The sequence below is a fragment of the Cervus canadensis genome, chromosome 22 (genome assembly GCF_019320065.1).
Source record: "Cervus canadensis isolate Bull #8, Minnesota chromosome 22, ASM1932006v1, whole genome shotgun sequence".
NCBI classification, from domain to species: Eukaryota; Metazoa; Chordata; class Mammalia; order Artiodactyla; family Cervidae; genus Cervus; species Cervus canadensis.
The window spans coordinates 7,770,533-7,787,014 of record NC_057407.1 but is presented as its reverse complement, the minus strand read 5'-3'; the positions used below and the strand labels follow the sequence as shown (position 1 = coordinate 7,787,014).

At 57.9% G+C, this 16,482-nt stretch overlaps 1 protein-coding gene and 1 non-coding gene across 12 annotated transcripts in view; both read left to right on the top strand.

The window, feature by feature from the left end:
* ALS2CL (ALS2 C-terminal like) overlaps positions 1–15,310 on the top strand; it is a 31,549-nt gene extending 16,239 nt beyond the window's left edge. For 10 of the 11 annotated variants that reach the window (XM_043442057.1, XM_043442065.1, XM_043442060.1 and 7 more), the window contains 20 exons: positions 681–800; positions 1,677–1,735; positions 1,883–1,949; positions 2,388–2,584; positions 3,607–3,672; positions 4,084–4,182; positions 4,270–4,431; positions 5,386–5,497; positions 6,804–6,881; positions 7,759–7,889; positions 9,055–9,228; positions 9,383–9,479; positions 9,588–9,745; positions 10,299–10,367; positions 11,286–11,459; positions 12,646–12,688; positions 13,720–13,781; positions 13,888–14,037; positions 14,330–14,426; positions 14,842–15,310. In XM_043442057.1, coding sequence (XP_043297992.1) covers positions 681–800; positions 1,677–1,735; positions 1,883–1,949; positions 2,388–2,584; positions 3,607–3,672; positions 4,084–4,182; positions 4,270–4,431; positions 5,386–5,497; positions 6,804–6,881; positions 7,759–7,889; positions 9,055–9,228; positions 9,383–9,479; positions 9,588–9,745; positions 10,299–10,367; positions 11,286–11,459; positions 12,646–12,688; positions 13,720–13,781; positions 13,888–14,037; positions 14,330–14,426; positions 14,842–14,922 — 2,196 coding nt within the window. In that variant the 3' untranslated portion in view covers positions 14,923–15,310. The remainder of the gene's footprint in view (positions 1–680; positions 801–1,676; positions 1,736–1,882; positions 1,950–2,387; positions 2,585–3,606; positions 3,673–4,083; positions 4,183–4,269; positions 4,432–5,385; positions 5,498–6,803; positions 6,882–7,758; positions 7,890–9,054; positions 9,229–9,382; positions 9,480–9,587; positions 9,746–10,298; positions 10,368–11,285; positions 11,460–12,645; positions 12,689–13,719; positions 13,782–13,887; positions 14,038–14,329; positions 14,427–14,841) is intronic. The other variant, XM_043442056.1, reaches the window with a different exon arrangement.
* TRNAC-ACA lies at positions 13,350–13,422 on the top strand. The gene has a single exon. It is a non-coding gene; the product is annotated as a tRNA-Cys (tRNA).
* Positions 15,311–16,482: the final 1,172 nt, after the last annotated feature.

Here is a 16,482-nt window from a genome sequence, read left to right as displayed (position 1 = left end):
CCCATCCAGCAGGGGCCCTCTGGGTGGCTCAAGCTGCCTGCTGCATTCTCCATGCTTCAGTTTTCCCACCTGAACAGGGCAGTGGCTAAAGCAAGTGTCTGTGACATTTCTTTGTCCAGCCATCCTCACGCATTTGTTGAGCCACTCCTGGGCTGGGATGTGAGCTGCTGGCTCTGGAAGAGTGGTTACAGAACTGACGCCCTCTGCCTTGGGGACATCATCTTGTTCTGGGATATCGCTGAATGATTGCACCCTCCAGCCACTGCCTATAGTGCCCCTACCGGGGGAAAATCCCCTGTGCTCTGACAAGGCGTGACAGGCTGGGGCCTAGAGCAGAGAATTAGAAGGAGAAATGAAGGGGATAAGAACTGCCCGAGAGAGGCGGGGGTCGTAGAACCCTGGGTGAGAGTTGATGGGGGCTTGGCTGTGGCCATGGCCTGAGATGGGGTGGAGGAGGACAAAGCGGGGCTTCAAGAGACGTTGTGACGTCTTGCTGGGAGTAGCCAGGGATGAAGCCCCACCAGCTCAGAGCCCCAGTGCCCATCACTGACCTGGGGGCCTCCAGGAGATGCTCAGAGGGTGGGCAGAGGTGCCTGGGGCAGAGGCGGGCAGTGGACTGGCTGGTGCAGTGTCAAGGACGGGGGTCCCTGAGCTTTGCAGTTCCCTCCTCGCCTCACCAGGATGTGCTCTGCACCCCTGCTCGCCGACTCTTGCAAGACAGCCAGGGCATCCCCGTGACAGTCACCCCACTGCGGGCAGAGCGCGTGCTGCTTTTTGATGATGCCCTCGTCCTGCTGCAGGTGGGCTGGGGCAGGCCAGAGGTCTTGGGAGTGGTTGAAAAAAGGAGGAAAGAGACAAGTGGCTGGGGGAGATGAGGGGGCTGAGGCGTGGAAGGGGTGCTCCTTGCCCATCGAAATCTATGTCTCCTGAGGCCTGGTTTGGGGGTTTTGATGCAGTTTGAGTTTCCCTCCACCCCTGACTTTCCCTCTGTGCTCCAGGTACACTGACAAGACACTCACTAAAAGTCGCCGAGCCCTTTCTCACCTCTGGCCCTGGGCATGCCCTGTTGTCTGTGTGGGACCCTCTCTTGTCCTTGCCCATGTCTGGCACACTCCTCCTCCCCTTGAGGCCTGGGCCTGGAGCCACTTCCTCCTGTGGCTATTGCCAGGCGGGAGAGGTCACTACACAAGATCTTCCAGAGGAAGGGAGGCTTGGTCTGGCTCTCGGAGCTGGGATGACGTTCCAGGTAGAAGGAGCAGCACAAGCGGAGGGTCAGGCTGAGGAGAGTTTGTGGCGAGTGGAGAAAGGAGGGGGCACGTGACCTGGGGCTGTTCTGTGCGGTCTCAGGTGTCAGGCTCAGCAGCAGGGACTTGAGGGAGGTTTCCGGCAGGGGCCCACAAGGTCCAAGCTGTATTTCCGGAAGACCACTCTGGTGGCCCTGATGGAGCAGGACGTGGGGGGTTGTGGGAGACTGATCCTGGGTCTTGGGTGGGAAGGGAGGTGGAGGGGCTGCCCTGGAGATGGGAACAGGCGGGGGTGGTGGGGGACTCAGCGCTGGGCATGCTGAACTGAGCAACCTGGGGACACCCAGGGGCATGCTGAGCTGGTGCTTGGGAGCAAGGCCAGACCAGAGAATAGGTGAGCATCTTGCCCACCTATGCCCCATCTTCTTTCAGGGCCACAACATCCACACCTTTGATCTGAAGCTGGTGTGGGTAGATCCTGGGCAGGACAGGTGAGCACCCTTCTCCAGTGGCACCTCAGGCTTTCCCTCCCTCTACCCCATGGAACCTGCCCACCCCAGGGCTCTGACTTGGACCTGCCCCCAGCTCCCTTCTGAATAGAACTGAATATAACCTACTTATCACCTCCATCTGTCTAGGTGCACGTTTTACCTCCTCACACCTGAGGAAGAGTTCTCCTTTTGTTCCAAGGACCCGCAGGGCCTGGTGAGTGTGGGTGGACTGTGAATTCGGGGACTAGGATTGGGGGAGTAAGGGAAGGCGACAGGAGGGTTGCAGCACAAGTATACTGCCCTGGTGGCTCCTTGGGAATGTCAAGCCTCTGGAGTCATGGTCAGAGTGAGTCAGGTGTCTGCCTGGGCTCAGGCGTCAGACTGCCATAGAGAGCAGGTATTTTTCTCTGTGAAGCCAGGGTTGGAGCCTGCTTGATGGTTTTGTTTGGCCTCTCTGGGCAGGCCCAAAACTGCAAGTAAGTATCTCAGGTCTGGATGAGGCTCTAGGGAGCAGTGTGGAACTGTTAGAGGTTCCCCCAGGTGACAGAGTGAGGTGTGGGGGGGTGGTACCTGGAGCCACCCCAGGAGGCTTCCTAGAGGGGCTGCCTCCAGCAGCAGTGACCTGTCCTGTGTTTCCCCTGTCCTCCCCAAGGTGGTCTGGCAATGGAAGGTTACCCAGGCTGTGTGCCAGGCCTTGCGTGGGAAGAAGGACTTCCCGGTGCTGGGAGCGGGCCTGGAGCATTCTGAACCTCCCACCTGCCGCTGTGGAGCATACACCTTCCGCGCAGAGGGCCGCTTCTGCCAGGCCACTTACGAGGGCGAGTGGTACTGGGGCAGGCCCCATGGCAAGTGAGTAACTGAGGCTCTGGGCCAGGCAAGGCAGGGGTCCTCCTGGGAGTCTGGGGGGCACATAGGACCCAGATGGACCTTATTGCTTCAGGGCATGAACCAGAGGCTGTTACCCTCTCTGGTCAATTCTGTTTCTCCCACAGAGTCTCTCAAGTCCTCCTGGACAGCACTGGCCCATAGTAGGTTTGTGCCAAATAGTCTTGATGTCGGTGAGGCTGGTGAGCTTGGGACAGGCATCAGGAGACTGGACTTCAGGGTCCGCAGTTACTGTTCTGTCCTCAAGGCGGGTGAAAGAATAACTAGTGTCTGTGTAGCATTTTCTGGCGGCCCTTAGGAGAATGGCCTGAGGGAGTGTTAGCACGCCCTTTGTAGATCCAGAAACCATGACTTTCTCCAGGCCTCAGGGTAGGGTCTAGGGGAAGCCTGGCCTCAACTGCAGATCTATACGACCCCACAGGCAGATAGGCTTTTGAAGAATGTGGCCCTAATTTGTGCCACAGCTGGCGAAACCAAGGCCCTGAAAGCAGAAGGGACTCGCCAGGGTTATGCTGGCAAGCATTCCACTCATTTCTGGTACCCTGCCTACTTCCAGAAAGGGCTTCAGGAAGCCTATGAACAAAAACAGAAAAAGCAATGCTGTGTCAGAAGAGGAGATGAGGATGGTAGAAACTTCACTGACTCCTAGTGCTTGGCTTGAACTTGAAGGTTAGCTCTGAGCTTGCTGTTGGTCAAGGGAACAAGGCAACCTGGATGCTTCCGGAACTTCCCCTGCTGGGTATAGAGTGCCCTCCGTGAGGCTGCGGGGCAGCTGTGCCAGGAGTAGGAGAGGGCCGAAAGCCCGTGCAGGGTCGTGGAGCTCAGGGAAGAGGCCCCGTGGGAGCAGAGAGTCCAGCCCAAGGGCGATCGAGGCCTCTGAGAGAGTGTACGGCGGAGGCCAGCTGGGGGACTTGTGTATGCTGAAGGATGTCTGGTGGACCTGACGCCCATGGGCCTGATGACTGTGGACCTTGACTGTGTTCCAGGGGAACCGTGAAGTGGCCAGATGGGCGGAATCACGTGGGAGATTTCTGCCAGGGCCTGGAGCATGGGTAAGGCTGGGGCTGACACGGGGCAACATGGTGGGGGTTCCCACCCTATCACTGTCACCAGCCTGGCCCCACCCTAAATTCCCAAACCTCCAGCAGAAACTTGGAGGCCGTCTGGTCCAGCCCCACTCATTGTCCTAAAGGGGAAACTTGGCCCTGAGAAGAGGGCAGGTCATGGAGGGAGTGGTCTAGGGCCAAAAGGCCCTCTCAGGGTGCATGGGGGTGGGGTGGAGGTGGGTGGGGTGTCCTGAGGGGCCCTTAGGAAGAAGAAGGACCTGATCACCTGTAAGATTCTCATTGTCTGTGAAGGCCCCTCGGAAGCAGGGACACTCCTGGGCATGGAGAGGCTGTGACAGGTGTCTCAGGCCATTGGCCCCAGTGCTGACCTCCCTCCCTGCCCACCCACACTGGCAGCTTTGGCATCCGCCTGGTGCCCCAGGCCTCCGAGGATAAGTTTGACTGTTACAAGTGCCACTGGCGAGAAGGCAGCATGTGCGGCTATGGCATCTGTGAGTAAGTGACCCACATCTGATGGGGGGCAGCCTTGTGGGCTGGGCATGTCCTCTGGGAGGCAGGGCCAGCCATTGGTGACCTCCTCAGGTACAGCACCAGCGAGGTGTACAAGGGCTACTTCCAGGAGGGCCTGCGCCATGGATTCGGGGTCCTTGAGAGCATCCCACAGGCCCCTCGGCCCCTCCGGTACACAGGCCACTGGGAGAGGGGCCAGCGGAGTGGCTACGGTGTTGAGGAGGACAGTGACAGGTGAGCGCTCTGCAGCCCCCCAGCAGGATTGAGGAGAAGAGAGGACCCTCACAGACCAAGTGCCTCCAGGCATGGGTTCCCTGTCATCAGTGGGTCCGTTCTGTCTGTCCCCCAGAGTCTTTCTGAAGCCCCTCACTTCCACTTCACTCCCTCAGTTGCTGCTGAGGTTCAGGTTGAGGGACCCTGACCTTGACTGCAGGTGTGCCCCCTACCTCCAACCCCAGCCCCTCCCTGCTCTGTCAGAGAGGAGTTTGTGACCCCATGATCTGGTCCCATCAAAGGGTCACAGCCCTTCCGGGTTCTCTGGGCTGAGACAAAAAAGCCCAGTGTCCTTGGCCTGGCATCCGAGGCCTTGCCTGCTCCTCTGAACTCATCCGTGCCATGACACCTGTGTACCCCCCAGCCTCCTAGACCACTGAAGTGAAGTGAAGTGAAGTGAAGTGAAAGTCGCTCAGTCGTGTGACTCTTTGCGACCCCATGGACTGTACAGTCCATAGAATTCTCCAGGCCAGAATACTGGAGTGGGTAGCCATTCTCTTCTCCAGGAGATCTTCCCAACCCTGGGATCGAGCATTAGCAGGCGGATTCTTTACCAGCTGAGCTGCCAGGGAAGCCCTCTAGACCACTGAACGCCCCCACATATCTGACGTATACTGATACCTCCATGGCTTTGCATGTGTTACAGTGGCACTCTCACTCCATCTGTCCTTTCTGCCACCTCTCTCAAGAAGCCTGCCAGGATGCCCTCCCCCAGGCAGGCTTCCTTTCTCCTCCACCCTCTGTTTCTCTTGTGGGTCCTGATCTCACCTCCCCATGTCTGACTTGAGTGAATTCATGTCCTGGCTCCTTACCTGCCCCTTGCCCCCCCACCCTGAGTCTCGTGTCAGCAGAGCACACAGAAGGTGCATGGGAACAATTCCGATCCAACTCCGGCCATCCTCTCTTCTCCCCCAGGGGTGAGCGCTATATTGGCATGTGGCAGGCTGACCAGCGCCATGGCCCAGGGGTCATGGTCACCCAGGCGGGTGTCTGCTACCAGGGCACCTTCCAGGCAGACAAGATGGTGGTGAGTACAGAGACCCACATGTGTCCTGAGCCACCTCTCCCTGCTCTGGGGCCCCAGAGCTGAACTGAAGCTGGTCAGGGGTGGATGGGGCAGGAATCAAGGTTCTGATGTGCTAGAGCAAGCTCAAACCTGGGCCAGAATCCAGTTCTGCCACCTGCCTACCCTGGCCTTGGCCAAGTCCCTGGCCCTCCCAGCCTCGCTTTTCCCTTCGGCAGCTCGGGTTACCTATTTATTGTAATGACTCACTAGAGTAGCAATTATGAAGTGAATGGTAATGAGGATGCCAGCAGCCTCCACTGCCCACATTTATAGACCATTAACTGGGTGCCTGAAAAAAAAGAAAGTGGAAGTGTTAGTCAGTGTAGCCCGCCAGGCTCCTCTGTCTTGTCTGGAATTCTCCAGGCAAGAATACTTGAAAAAAAAAAAAAAAGAATACTTGAGTGGGTTGCCATTCCCTTCTCCAGGGGATCTTCCTGACCCAGGGATCGAACCCAGATTTCCTGCATTATAGGCAGATTCTTTACCGTCTGAGCCACCAGGGAAACCCTGGTGCCTAGCTCTGGGCTAGGCCTCCCAGCATGGTCTCATGGGATCCTCCCAGTAGCCCTGGGGTTCATGTTGTCGTCCCTAGTGTACAAGTGACAAATGTGGGGCTCAGAGAGGTCAGAGAACCTGCCTAGTGTCACATTCTGTTGAGTGACAGAAATGAGTCTCAAGCCCAGGTATCCTGAGCACGGGCATATCAACCCCCACCTTCTGTCTCACCCACACCCTGCCAGGTGGTTGGCACATAGTATGGCTCGGCCTGATGGCGGTTATTGATACTGTGGCTTGTTTGTTTAGCTACACTTTGTTCTGGAAAGAATTGAAGGAGGAAGAAAAGATAAGAATAGGCACATAAAATAGATTTAAAAATAAGAACACAAATGTATCCCATTTGGCTCTGAAGCTTCCTGGCAGCCAGAGCTGCAAGGGAACCTGGTGAACTCCGCTGCCCCTGGCATCAGTGACAGGAAAGTGGAGATGGTTCAGGAAAAGCCCAGCACTTCCTGAGCTGTAGGTGGGAAGGAAGGGTCCCCCAGAAAACTTCCTGAGAGAGGCCGCTGAAGGAGAGAAGCCAGGTCTGAGGGTGTCAGTCAGAGTAACCCAGGATCAAGGTGCATGGGGTTTGTGCAGTCCAGGGGCTGGCATCCCACCTGGGCACAGTCCTAGGAGGTGTGCCAGGGCTCAGGACCCTTCTCCTCTCCCTACCCCTAGCCTTCTGGCCCTTCCTAACCTACTGCTCCTACCCTCCCCACTCCTCTAGGGCCCAGGGATCCTTCTCTCTGATGATGACTCCTTATACGAGGGCACTTTTACCAGGGACCTGACACTCTTGGGGAAGGTGAGAGCCACTGAGACCCTACTCCGCTCTGCACTGTGACTTTGGCCGGAGTCTATAATCTCCCTGCTTAGACCCAGGACTGAGGGTGGGTGGAGAAGGTAGGGGGCCCTCTCCCATCTCCACTATATCTAGGGGGCATGTACAGTGACCTTTCTCTGCCACAGAGGTGCAGTTTGATTGGGTATGAGTCAAGAGGGCATGGGCAGGCTTGCCTTGGGTGCAGAGGGTCTGGTGGTCTCTTGTGTCCCCCACTGGCTCCAGAGTTAGGGATCCACCCCCTCTACCACCACCATCAGTGCCTTGAGTGGGGTCCCCTGAAGGCATTGTCCTTCAGGAAGTTTCTGCCCGAGCTGACCCAGCAGAAGGCAGTTGTATCCTTGCTGGGGCCTTTGGACACATGGGGGCTGTTTTCTCTTTGTAATGACTGGAGGGTACTGTGGCATCTAATGGATAGAGACCAAGAATGTTCTGAATGGGACAGTCCTGTGCAGCAAGGAATTGCCTCTCCTTGGGGCCAATAATACCTCACGCCCTCCCTAAGGCCACTGCCTACTTCTGGACTTATTCCCCACTCCCAGCCTCAGTGGTGGTCCCCCTGCTCTGACCTCTGAGTCCCTTCTCTGGCTCCCTTGTCATCTTCTACCTCAGAGACAAGCCCCTTGGTGGTGGGCACAGCTCTTGGTCAGGGCTCCTGCAGGGGTGAAGGATCATGAGCCCCTTGGGGTGGGGCAGATGGAATGGATGGTGGGAAGGCCACCCATCAGTTTCTAGCCTCTGTGACCCAGGATGACGGGCATGAGGCCTGTCATGATTGGGTGGAAGGGCAGCTGGACAGGCAGATGGACAGACATCCCTGCATTCCTCTCCCGGCTTCCAGGGCAAGGTCACCTTCCCCAATGGCTTCACCCTGGAGGGCACTTTTGGCAGCGTGTCAGGGAGGGGACTGCATACCCAGGGTGTGCTGGACACAGCTGCCCTCCCTCCAGATCCAAGCAGTACCTGCAAGAGGTGAGAGCCTGACCGTCTGGCCTGTGCATTCTGGAGCCTTTCTGGGGGGTGTGCTTGTGGGTGCCTGTGTCTCTACCCCCAAAGACTCAGGTCTCGTTAGAAGGGCTTTTCTGTACCTCCTCTTAGCTCTTTGGAGAGTTCAGAAAGCTCAGGTCACACAACCCTTACCAGAGACTCTGGGAATCAAGGGCTATGTGGTGATAACTCCATATGCCACAGAACTGAAGAAAAATGCTATGTATAGACTCTATACATAGAGTCTTTTTCTAGGAAGGTACAAGATAGTTTCCAAACCAAACAAATGACAATAAAATAGACAATTCAAGTGTGAGTTGAGCTTAAAAGAAAGGGAGGTGCAGATAGGCACTATAATTGAACATTAGCCTGACTCTGAGTTCCCTGGCAGCCAGGGTGAAAAAGGAAACTTGGAAGTGGATTCACTCTCCTTATCATGGGGGTATTTGAAAAGCAGATACACTTCCTCCTTATGGGGACAGAGTTCTTCTTTGGAAAACAGGTGTTCAAGTGGTGACTCTTGCTATGTCTGTTGAGATGTGGTTGGTGGTTCTAATGGTGCCAGCCAGCATTTTAGAAGTTGATTTACCTAACACATCATCCCAGCATGTTTCTTTTTCTCTGATAGCAGGAGCTAGAAGTGGATGGCAAACCCTAGGGGCCTGAACCCGGGTCAGGTGCAGGTGTAGGGATATCTGTAAGTGTGACAGGGGAGGGCAGTGCTCACCAGACATGCACACAGCCAGACCCCTGGGCCTAGCGACCGAGACAGGATTAAGCTCAGGAAGGAACCAGGTGTGGGAGGGGGGAGAGTCGGGGAACCCTGGGCTTTGGGCCCTCGCCTCTCTTAGGACAAGACCCCACTCTCTGGACTGGGCCTCCAGCTCTCCAGATCTTTCTGTTTCTTTTCCAGGGCTCTGTGTGCCCCTGTCTCTTTTCTCTACCGTGGAGTAGATTCTCTCTGACCCTTCTCTGCCTCCCGTTTCTCCTCCTGGAGTCTTGGAGGTCAGACCCCTCTGCCTACCCCAGTCTATCCACCGCATGGGGGCCCTTAACTCTGGCCAGGCTGGATATCCCCGCCTCTCCAAGGGCTGGACAGGGTCCTACATGGCTCCCTCCCTGTCCACATTTCCCGCCACCTCCATCGCAGGCAGCTGGGCCAGGGCATCTTCCCCGTGGAGAGCCGCTGGCAGGGGGTCTATGGCCCCTTCCGGGACTTTGTTCGTGCCGGCTGCCCCGGGGACCTGCGGGAGGCCCTGCTGGGCTTCCACGTGCAGAGCTCACGGGAGCTACGCAGGTCGCAGGAGTACCTGTGCTGTGAGAGGTGAGGCCCAGGTGCGGGGGGCGTGTACCCACGGGGTGTCCAGACCCAGGGCTGGGGGCAGTGGGCTCTGAGTGGGCGGGGGCGGGGGAGGGTGGAGAAGGCATTCTGGAGGGGCGGGCCGGGCCTGGGTGAGACGTTGTGGGTGGTGCCCCAGGACCCCCCCCGAGGACCAGGCGGGCAGCGTGGAGGAGCTCCTGGAGGAGCTGCGGCAGCACCGGGAGCCCGAGGCCCTGCAGCGGTGCCTCAGGAAGGTGAGGCCACGGGGAGGGTGCTGGCCACAGGGGACAGGCCTTGCTGAGAGGCCGCGGTGCTCTTGCCCTGGGGCTGAGCATCTCTCTGTGGCTGTCGCACCTGCCCAGGCTCTGAGCAACTCTCTGCATCCCCTGGGGAAGCTGCTCCGGACGCTGATGCTGACCTTCCAGGCCACATACGCAGGTATGGGGGCCAACAAGCACCTGCAGGGGCTGGCGCAGGAGGAGGTGAAGCAGCACGCCCAGGAGCTCTGGGCCGCCTACAGGTGAGCTCGGTGGCACTCGGGGACAACCACTGCCCTGTCCCCAGGGCGGGGGGCTCTGCCCTTTCTAGGCCTCAGCTCTGTCTGCTGCCCTGGGTAGGAATGGTACCTCTGCCTTGGGTCTGGATTGAGAGAGAAGCAGAGGGTGGGATGGTTAGTGTGCATCTGGGGGGCATGTGGGTTAGACGGCGGGGAGGTGGTAACAAGGCTGACTGCAGCCAGAGTCCGAGCCCCGGCCCTGGGCTGGCTCTAACCCCACTGCAGGCTGATCCTGACCTGGGCTCACAGCCCATCTTCTGTCCTGTCCTGGCTGAGCTGTGACCCCATCAAACATCACAAACCGAAACCTTAAATGCTATAGTTCGTTCTGTTCCGGGGTTCCGGGACACTCAGGTGGACATCCTGTACTCCCATCCCCCTCACTGCTGAGGTTTGGGCAGCTGGGCTCTGCAAGCCTCATGCTTCATGGTTCTGGGAGCAGAACCCACCTGCCTGGCCTTGGGTGACTCGTTCTGTGGGAGATGGCAGCCACACCACCCCTCTCTTTGGTTCACAGAGGCCTGCTGCAGGTTGCCTTACAGCGCAAGGGTGAGGCCCCAGAGGAAGATGAAGATGCAGAGACAAGGTGACTGCCCCCAGGAAGTCTGTGGGGTCTTCTCCCCTGGTGCAGCCAGGCTCAGCTCCAGGGGATCCTTATACCTTGCTCCTGGGACTTCCCTCAGGGAAAAGAGGTGTTTCTGAGGAAATGTTGGGGGTTCATGCTATTGACCACATGCTGTTCGTTGACCATTCAGGAATCATAAAGACCTGGGACCTCTGTTCCTTGAGCAGCCTGGGAAGGGGCACTGCCACCATGCATCAAATGCACCTTTGTTCTAAGCATGTTATCCCAACCCCTCATCTCTTAGGTGCCTGGAGGGTGAGCAGCTTCCTCAGGCACGTCCTTCTTCCTGTGCACAGATGGGGAAACTGAGGCCTGGCAGAAGCTTAGCCTGAGGTCACACAGAGCAGGAATTAAGTGGGTCATTAAATCTTTCGGTTCAGTCCCCCCAAGACCAAACCTCACAACTTGCCTTCAGATTCCAGGCCCAGGGATCCTGATCAGAGGGGGCTTTCTGTTACTGCATTGCAGGAGGCATGGGAAACGGGGTTAGACCTTAGGGAGAACCTCCCCCTGAGTCCCAGCAAGCACAGAAAGCTAGGAGGCCCAATTGGACTAGCCTGGAATGACTGCTGACAGCTTTGCTGCAGGTCACTCACCCATCAGGGCCCGGTTTTGCTTTCAGTCAAGTGTGGATCAAAACCCAACCTCGCCTGCCACGTTGATTCTCAAAGCTGAATGAGAGCATGAGGTGGTCACAGATGTCAGTTGATTGTGAAACGACTGAGAATGGGGCTGGGAAGGGTTTTCTTGGGGATGGGGGAGGCTGGAGGCAGGAACACTGAGGTGGAACGAGGATTTCTAAGGGCTCGTGGGGGCACCCCAAGTAGATGCCCACGCCCGCCCTGCTGGCCCTGAGCCGTCCTGGTGGCTCCCACTCAGGGACCTGCGGGTGCACGGCTTGATGCTTCCCCTCGTGCTGCCCAGCTTCTACTCGGAGCTCTTCACTCTCTACCTGCTTCTTCACGAGAGGGAGGACAGCCTCTACAGCCAGGGCATCACCAACCTGAGCCTCTTCCCCGACACCAAGCTGCTTGAGTTCCTGGACGTGCAGAAGTAAGCCTCCCCCCATGCCACGTTGGCCAGAGTTCTTGTGTAGCAGAGGATGCAAACTCAACTCCAGTTGTCTTCAGAGAAAAAGGGAAGAGGTTAATTGACTTATGTACCTGTGAAGTTCTAGGATGTGGCTAGTATGGCTAGATTCAGGTATGGCTGGATCTAGGTGTTCAGCTGCATGAAAAAGGAAGCAACCTCTCTCTCTCTCTCTGTTGGTGTGTCTCTGGTTTCCCTGTGTGGTGACAAACAGCACCAGTCACTCGAGGTTTATACTCTCCCCACAAGGAGCTGGTGTCTCCTTCCCAGCAGCTCTAGCGGAGCCTCTAAAGTTCCTCCCTGGCATGGCTAGGTTCTTGAATGTGTCCCTGAATGCCGGCTGTGGCCCAGATTGGCCAGGCTGACCTCAGTACCTACCGCTGGGGCTGGGGTAATATCACCTGCTCCCAGCTCTTGGACTGAGAGTGGGAGAGGGATGATCCTCAAGGGGGAAACCGAGGACTATTCTGGAAGCAGGTCAGAGCCTCCCTTCTACCCTCAGTAATCAGAACATCCTGTATCCTCCATGCCCCTTCGATCTGAGTGTTGAGGGTGTGAATGCACCCCTGCCTCCCACACCTGGTCCCCCTTTTCTCAAGGTAATGGTGCTTCCTATCCACCTTTCCCCGAAACCCTTGTTTCCCTTTCTGTTGTGGTGAATGTTTCCTGCATCTGACCAGTCACCAGCCCAGAGACCTGGTTGTCAACGGCTTCCCAAGGGTTTTCCCTCTGCGCCCCTCCTGCCGCCTCAGCGCCACCTCCTCCATGCTGGCCTCCCTGCTTCATTGGCTGTACTTCCCTTGTATGGCATCCCTACTTCTCACCAGCCTGTGCTAGCTCACTGAGCCCCTGGGGCAGTCTCCACAGCTGAGGTCTCTGGATGGACCCCCCAGGGCCTTGTGCAGGAGGGTGCCCTGGCCTGCAGCACCATCCCTCTCTCTGCTCACTGTTTTGGGGCTGCATGGAGGGCTGCCCTCTCAAGGAATCCCCCCTGGTCTCCTGTAGCCTGGGCTCCACACAATGGCTCCCAGATGCCATTGTGCATCCCCAGCCCCTTTCCCGTGCTCAGCTCTCCTGGGGGACATGGGGGTGCAGGGAATTTGCCTTCTGACTCAGAGGGCAAAGCCTCCCATCTCCCGTCTTATTTCAGGCACCTGTGGCCCCTCAAGGACCTCACACTGACGACCAATCAGGTGAGAGGGTGGGCCGGTTACCTGCCTAGGAGAGGGGGGCCTGAACCTCAGCTGGGCCCTGGGTTTGCTCAGGCTTCCGAGCAGCTCTGTACCCTCATAGTCACAGTCTCAGGCCGCAGAGGTGGGTGAGGGAGAAGACGGCAGGCTTTCTGCACTGCTCTGGTTCTCCTTGCGGGTGAATGTGCAGCCACAGTGGCCAGGCTCAAGCGCAGGCCCCACCCTTTTTATTGACTGTATGGCCATGGGCGAAATCCTTGATCTCTGTCCCTCAGTTTCCACATCTGTGGGAGTACCCCTGCTGCAGTACTAGGACTCCCTCACGCGATTGTTGTGGGAGGAGGGGAGCAGGCCGGAGCAGAGGAGGCGCTGGTTTTCAGTGTGCTTGCTGCATCGGCAACATTAGCGTTGCTGGGAACTCGTTAGAAAGGCCAGTTCTTGGACCCATGCCACACCTACTGAGTCAGAAACTCAGGGAGGGAACTTGGAATTTGTGTTTCAACAAGCCCTGGGATTCAACAGCTGTTGACATAGGCACTTAGAACTGGGCAGCACCCAGTGACCATTGGCTGCTATGATTCTTCTGTATCCACCTTGATCCTCCCACCTCCTGGAGACCGTTTATCCCACTTTACAGTCAAGTAAACTGAGGTTTATTAGGACTTCCCTGGTGGCTCAGATGGTAAAGCGTCTGCCTACAATGCAGGAGACCCGGGTTCGATCCCTGGGTCAGGAAGATCCCCTGGAGAAGGAAATGGCAACCCACTCCAGAACTCTTGCTTGGGAAATCCCATGGACGGAGGAGCCTGGTAGGCTACAGTCCATGGGGTCGCAAAGAGTCGGACACGACTGAGCGACTTCACTTTGAACTGAGGCTTACAATGGAGCTGTGACTTGCCCTGGGTTGCTCAGCCCTCTGGGCAGAGCTGTGCTGAAACCAGTGATGAGGAAGGGATGGGTGGAGAGGGGCTTGGGGACCAGCCCTAACCCTGGAAAGGGGAGGCCTCATCTAACCCCCTCTCCCGACCACACAGAGATACTCCCTGGTCAGAGACAAGTGCTTCCTGTCGGCCACGGAGTGTCTGCAGAAGATGATGTGAGTCCGCAGCCTGGGGAGGGGGACATGGGAGGCAGGAATGTGGGGACTCCTGGTTGGGACTGAACCCGAGGGCCTTGATCTGGAGCCAGTTACCCTGCTGCAGCACCACGGTGGACCCCCGCGAGAAGCTGGAGGTGCTGGAGAGGACGTACGGGGAAATCGAGGCCACCGTGTCGCGGGTGCTGGGCCGGGAGCACAAGCTGCCCATGGACGACCTGCTGCCGCTGCTCATCTACGTGGTGTCTCGTGCCCAGTGAGCCCCAGCTGGGGGTGGGCCCAGGAGCTTCCCTTCCCACCCTGCCCGCCCCCAGCCAAGACATACTGCAAAGCCTTTGAACACTGCAGTCTATGGGCACAGCCTTTCTTGGGACAGATGGGGAAGCTGAGGCCCAGAAAGTCCCACCCAGGGTCCCATGTGTACCACTCACAGCAGGGACCACAGCCCAGGTGTCTAGCCACCCAGACCAGGGCTCCTTCCCAACTGCTGGGCGCCTGTCCTGAGTGGTCCCCTTCTCCCTCTCGTGGTGGTGGTGGTGGTGCTCCAGAATCCAGCACCTGGGAGCCGAGATCCACCTGATCCGTGACATGATGGACCCTCTCCACACAGGAGGCCTGTATGACTTCCTGCTCACGGCCCTGGAGGTGAGGGATGGAAGCGGCTGGCCCAGGCAGGAATGCCCTGGCCTCTGGGGCAGACCCCTTTTGCCCCAGACACCATCACGGGGATGCGCTCACATTTACAGCTAGTGTGTGTCTCCGTGGGAGGGGTCCTCACAGAGCCCCTGCTACAGCCCTTGTTAAAAGCGGCTGGGTGGGGGAAAGTAGGCATAGCACATCCCGGCCCTCTGCTCCCCAGGGCTGAGTGTGTTCCATGCTGCGTTCCTGAGCACAGGAGGAGAGGGAAGGACCCCTTTCCTCAGACTGTGGCTGAGGGCTCAGTTGGAAACACAGTGGTCCAGACCTGGGAGTGGGTGCACCCGAGTCAGGCCCTAAAGCCCCTGCGTGCTGCTGGGGGTGGGCAGGCCAGCCGGCTTCAGCCTCGCCTCTCTCCTGCCAGTCTTGCTACGAGCACATCCAGAAGGAGGACATGAGGCTGCATCGCCTGCCCAGCCGCTGGAGTTCCAGGGAGCCATGGTAGCTTGGCTTCTCCTTGACACACCGCAGAGCTGAGAGGGCCGCTGCGGAATGCCTGTGGCCTGGGCCTGGCCGAGCCTGGCCCCGGGGGCAGAAGGCCGGATGGGCCCTGGAGGTGACTCTGACTCTTTGAGGAGATGAGGTCCAGTTTCTCCAGGGAGATGCTGCTGGAGTCCTGACTGGGGTGAGGGTGACAGGTGTGGCCCCAGAGCTGGTGGTCTGCCCCCCACCACTCTCCAGGCCAGCCTTGGATAACCTCCTTGACACTGAGGGCAGAGACCCTGACTTCTCCTTGCGTGAGACCTGCCTTCACATGACTGAGCCGCTCTGGGCCTCAGTGTTGCCATCTGTAAAATGGTGGACTAGGGGGTCTGTAAAGAGCCTTCCATCCATCTTGCTGACTTCTGGCATCCTTCCGTAAGTCTGACTTTGGTCTGTTGTGCTGTAAGTGAAGTTCCTGTGTCATGGGGAGTGTCATTCCATTTCTCCTGTGCTGGTCAGAGGCTCCAAACTGCTAGCGACTGCTTCCTTTATTGGGGTTTTTATCCCCATGAGTCATCTTCTATACCTGTTTCCTCTCAGGGCCTCAGGGTAGGAACTGTTCCAGCTCCACCCTGCTGGGTGGCCTCTGGCGAGGCCCTCCCCTCATCGGGTATGCAATTGAAGGAGTGGGCTTGGGGGGGGGTCTCTGAACTGCAGTTCACATATAATGGCCATGCTGGAGTAGGCTGGAGGGAGAGGGGAAAGAAACTCACCTTGCTTGCCTCACTGTGAGCAGGTGCCAAGGGAATTGGCCTATGTGGACCTGCATGCCGGAAGGACAGCAGGGGTGCAAGGGTTCGGGGGCGACTGTGCCCAAGGATTCAGGGGGCCAATCCAAGGACCCCCAGAGACACTAGGGAGCACTGAGCAGAGAGATGCGCTGTCCCCAGAAGGGGCAAGGGTGAGCTTCCCTGACTGGTTCCGCCAAGTGAACAGCTGGAATGGAGAAAGGTTTTGGGCTCTGGTTTTGCCAGATAGGCCTGTGGTGTCCTCAGGACACCTGGGGAAGCTGAGGTCCTGCCAAGAGGATTGAACTGGTGAAGAATAGGGATCCCCAGGATGCCGTGGGCATGCCCCTCACCCAGGACTGTGGTAGCTCTCCAGCAGTTGTCCACTGGTTCTCGTCCTTTAACGAGTGACAGCAGCCTTGCCTGAGGGCAGCGCTGAGCTGGTGTGATGCTAGCAGCCTCACTCCCCACACACTCCCCGGCTTTGCCGGCATTGGTGCCCACTCACCACAGTTCAGATTCGCCAGGGCCCTTTCACCCATCCTCTGGCTGGGCTTGCCCACACCTACTGAACTGGGGCCTCCCGACAGGGCTTCGGGAGATTCCCAGGGCAGCTCTGCTGTCAGACCCTTTCAGCACAACTGCAGAGCCAGCAGGGGCCTTCAGATTAGACAGCAGATTGACAGCTGAGGTCAGTGCTTCATTTACAGACGAGACGTCTGGAGCCAGGTGACCACCTGCTGCCTAAGTCCCTTGGGGAGGCTGATGGTGACGGCCGCCTGTGGGCAGGCGTG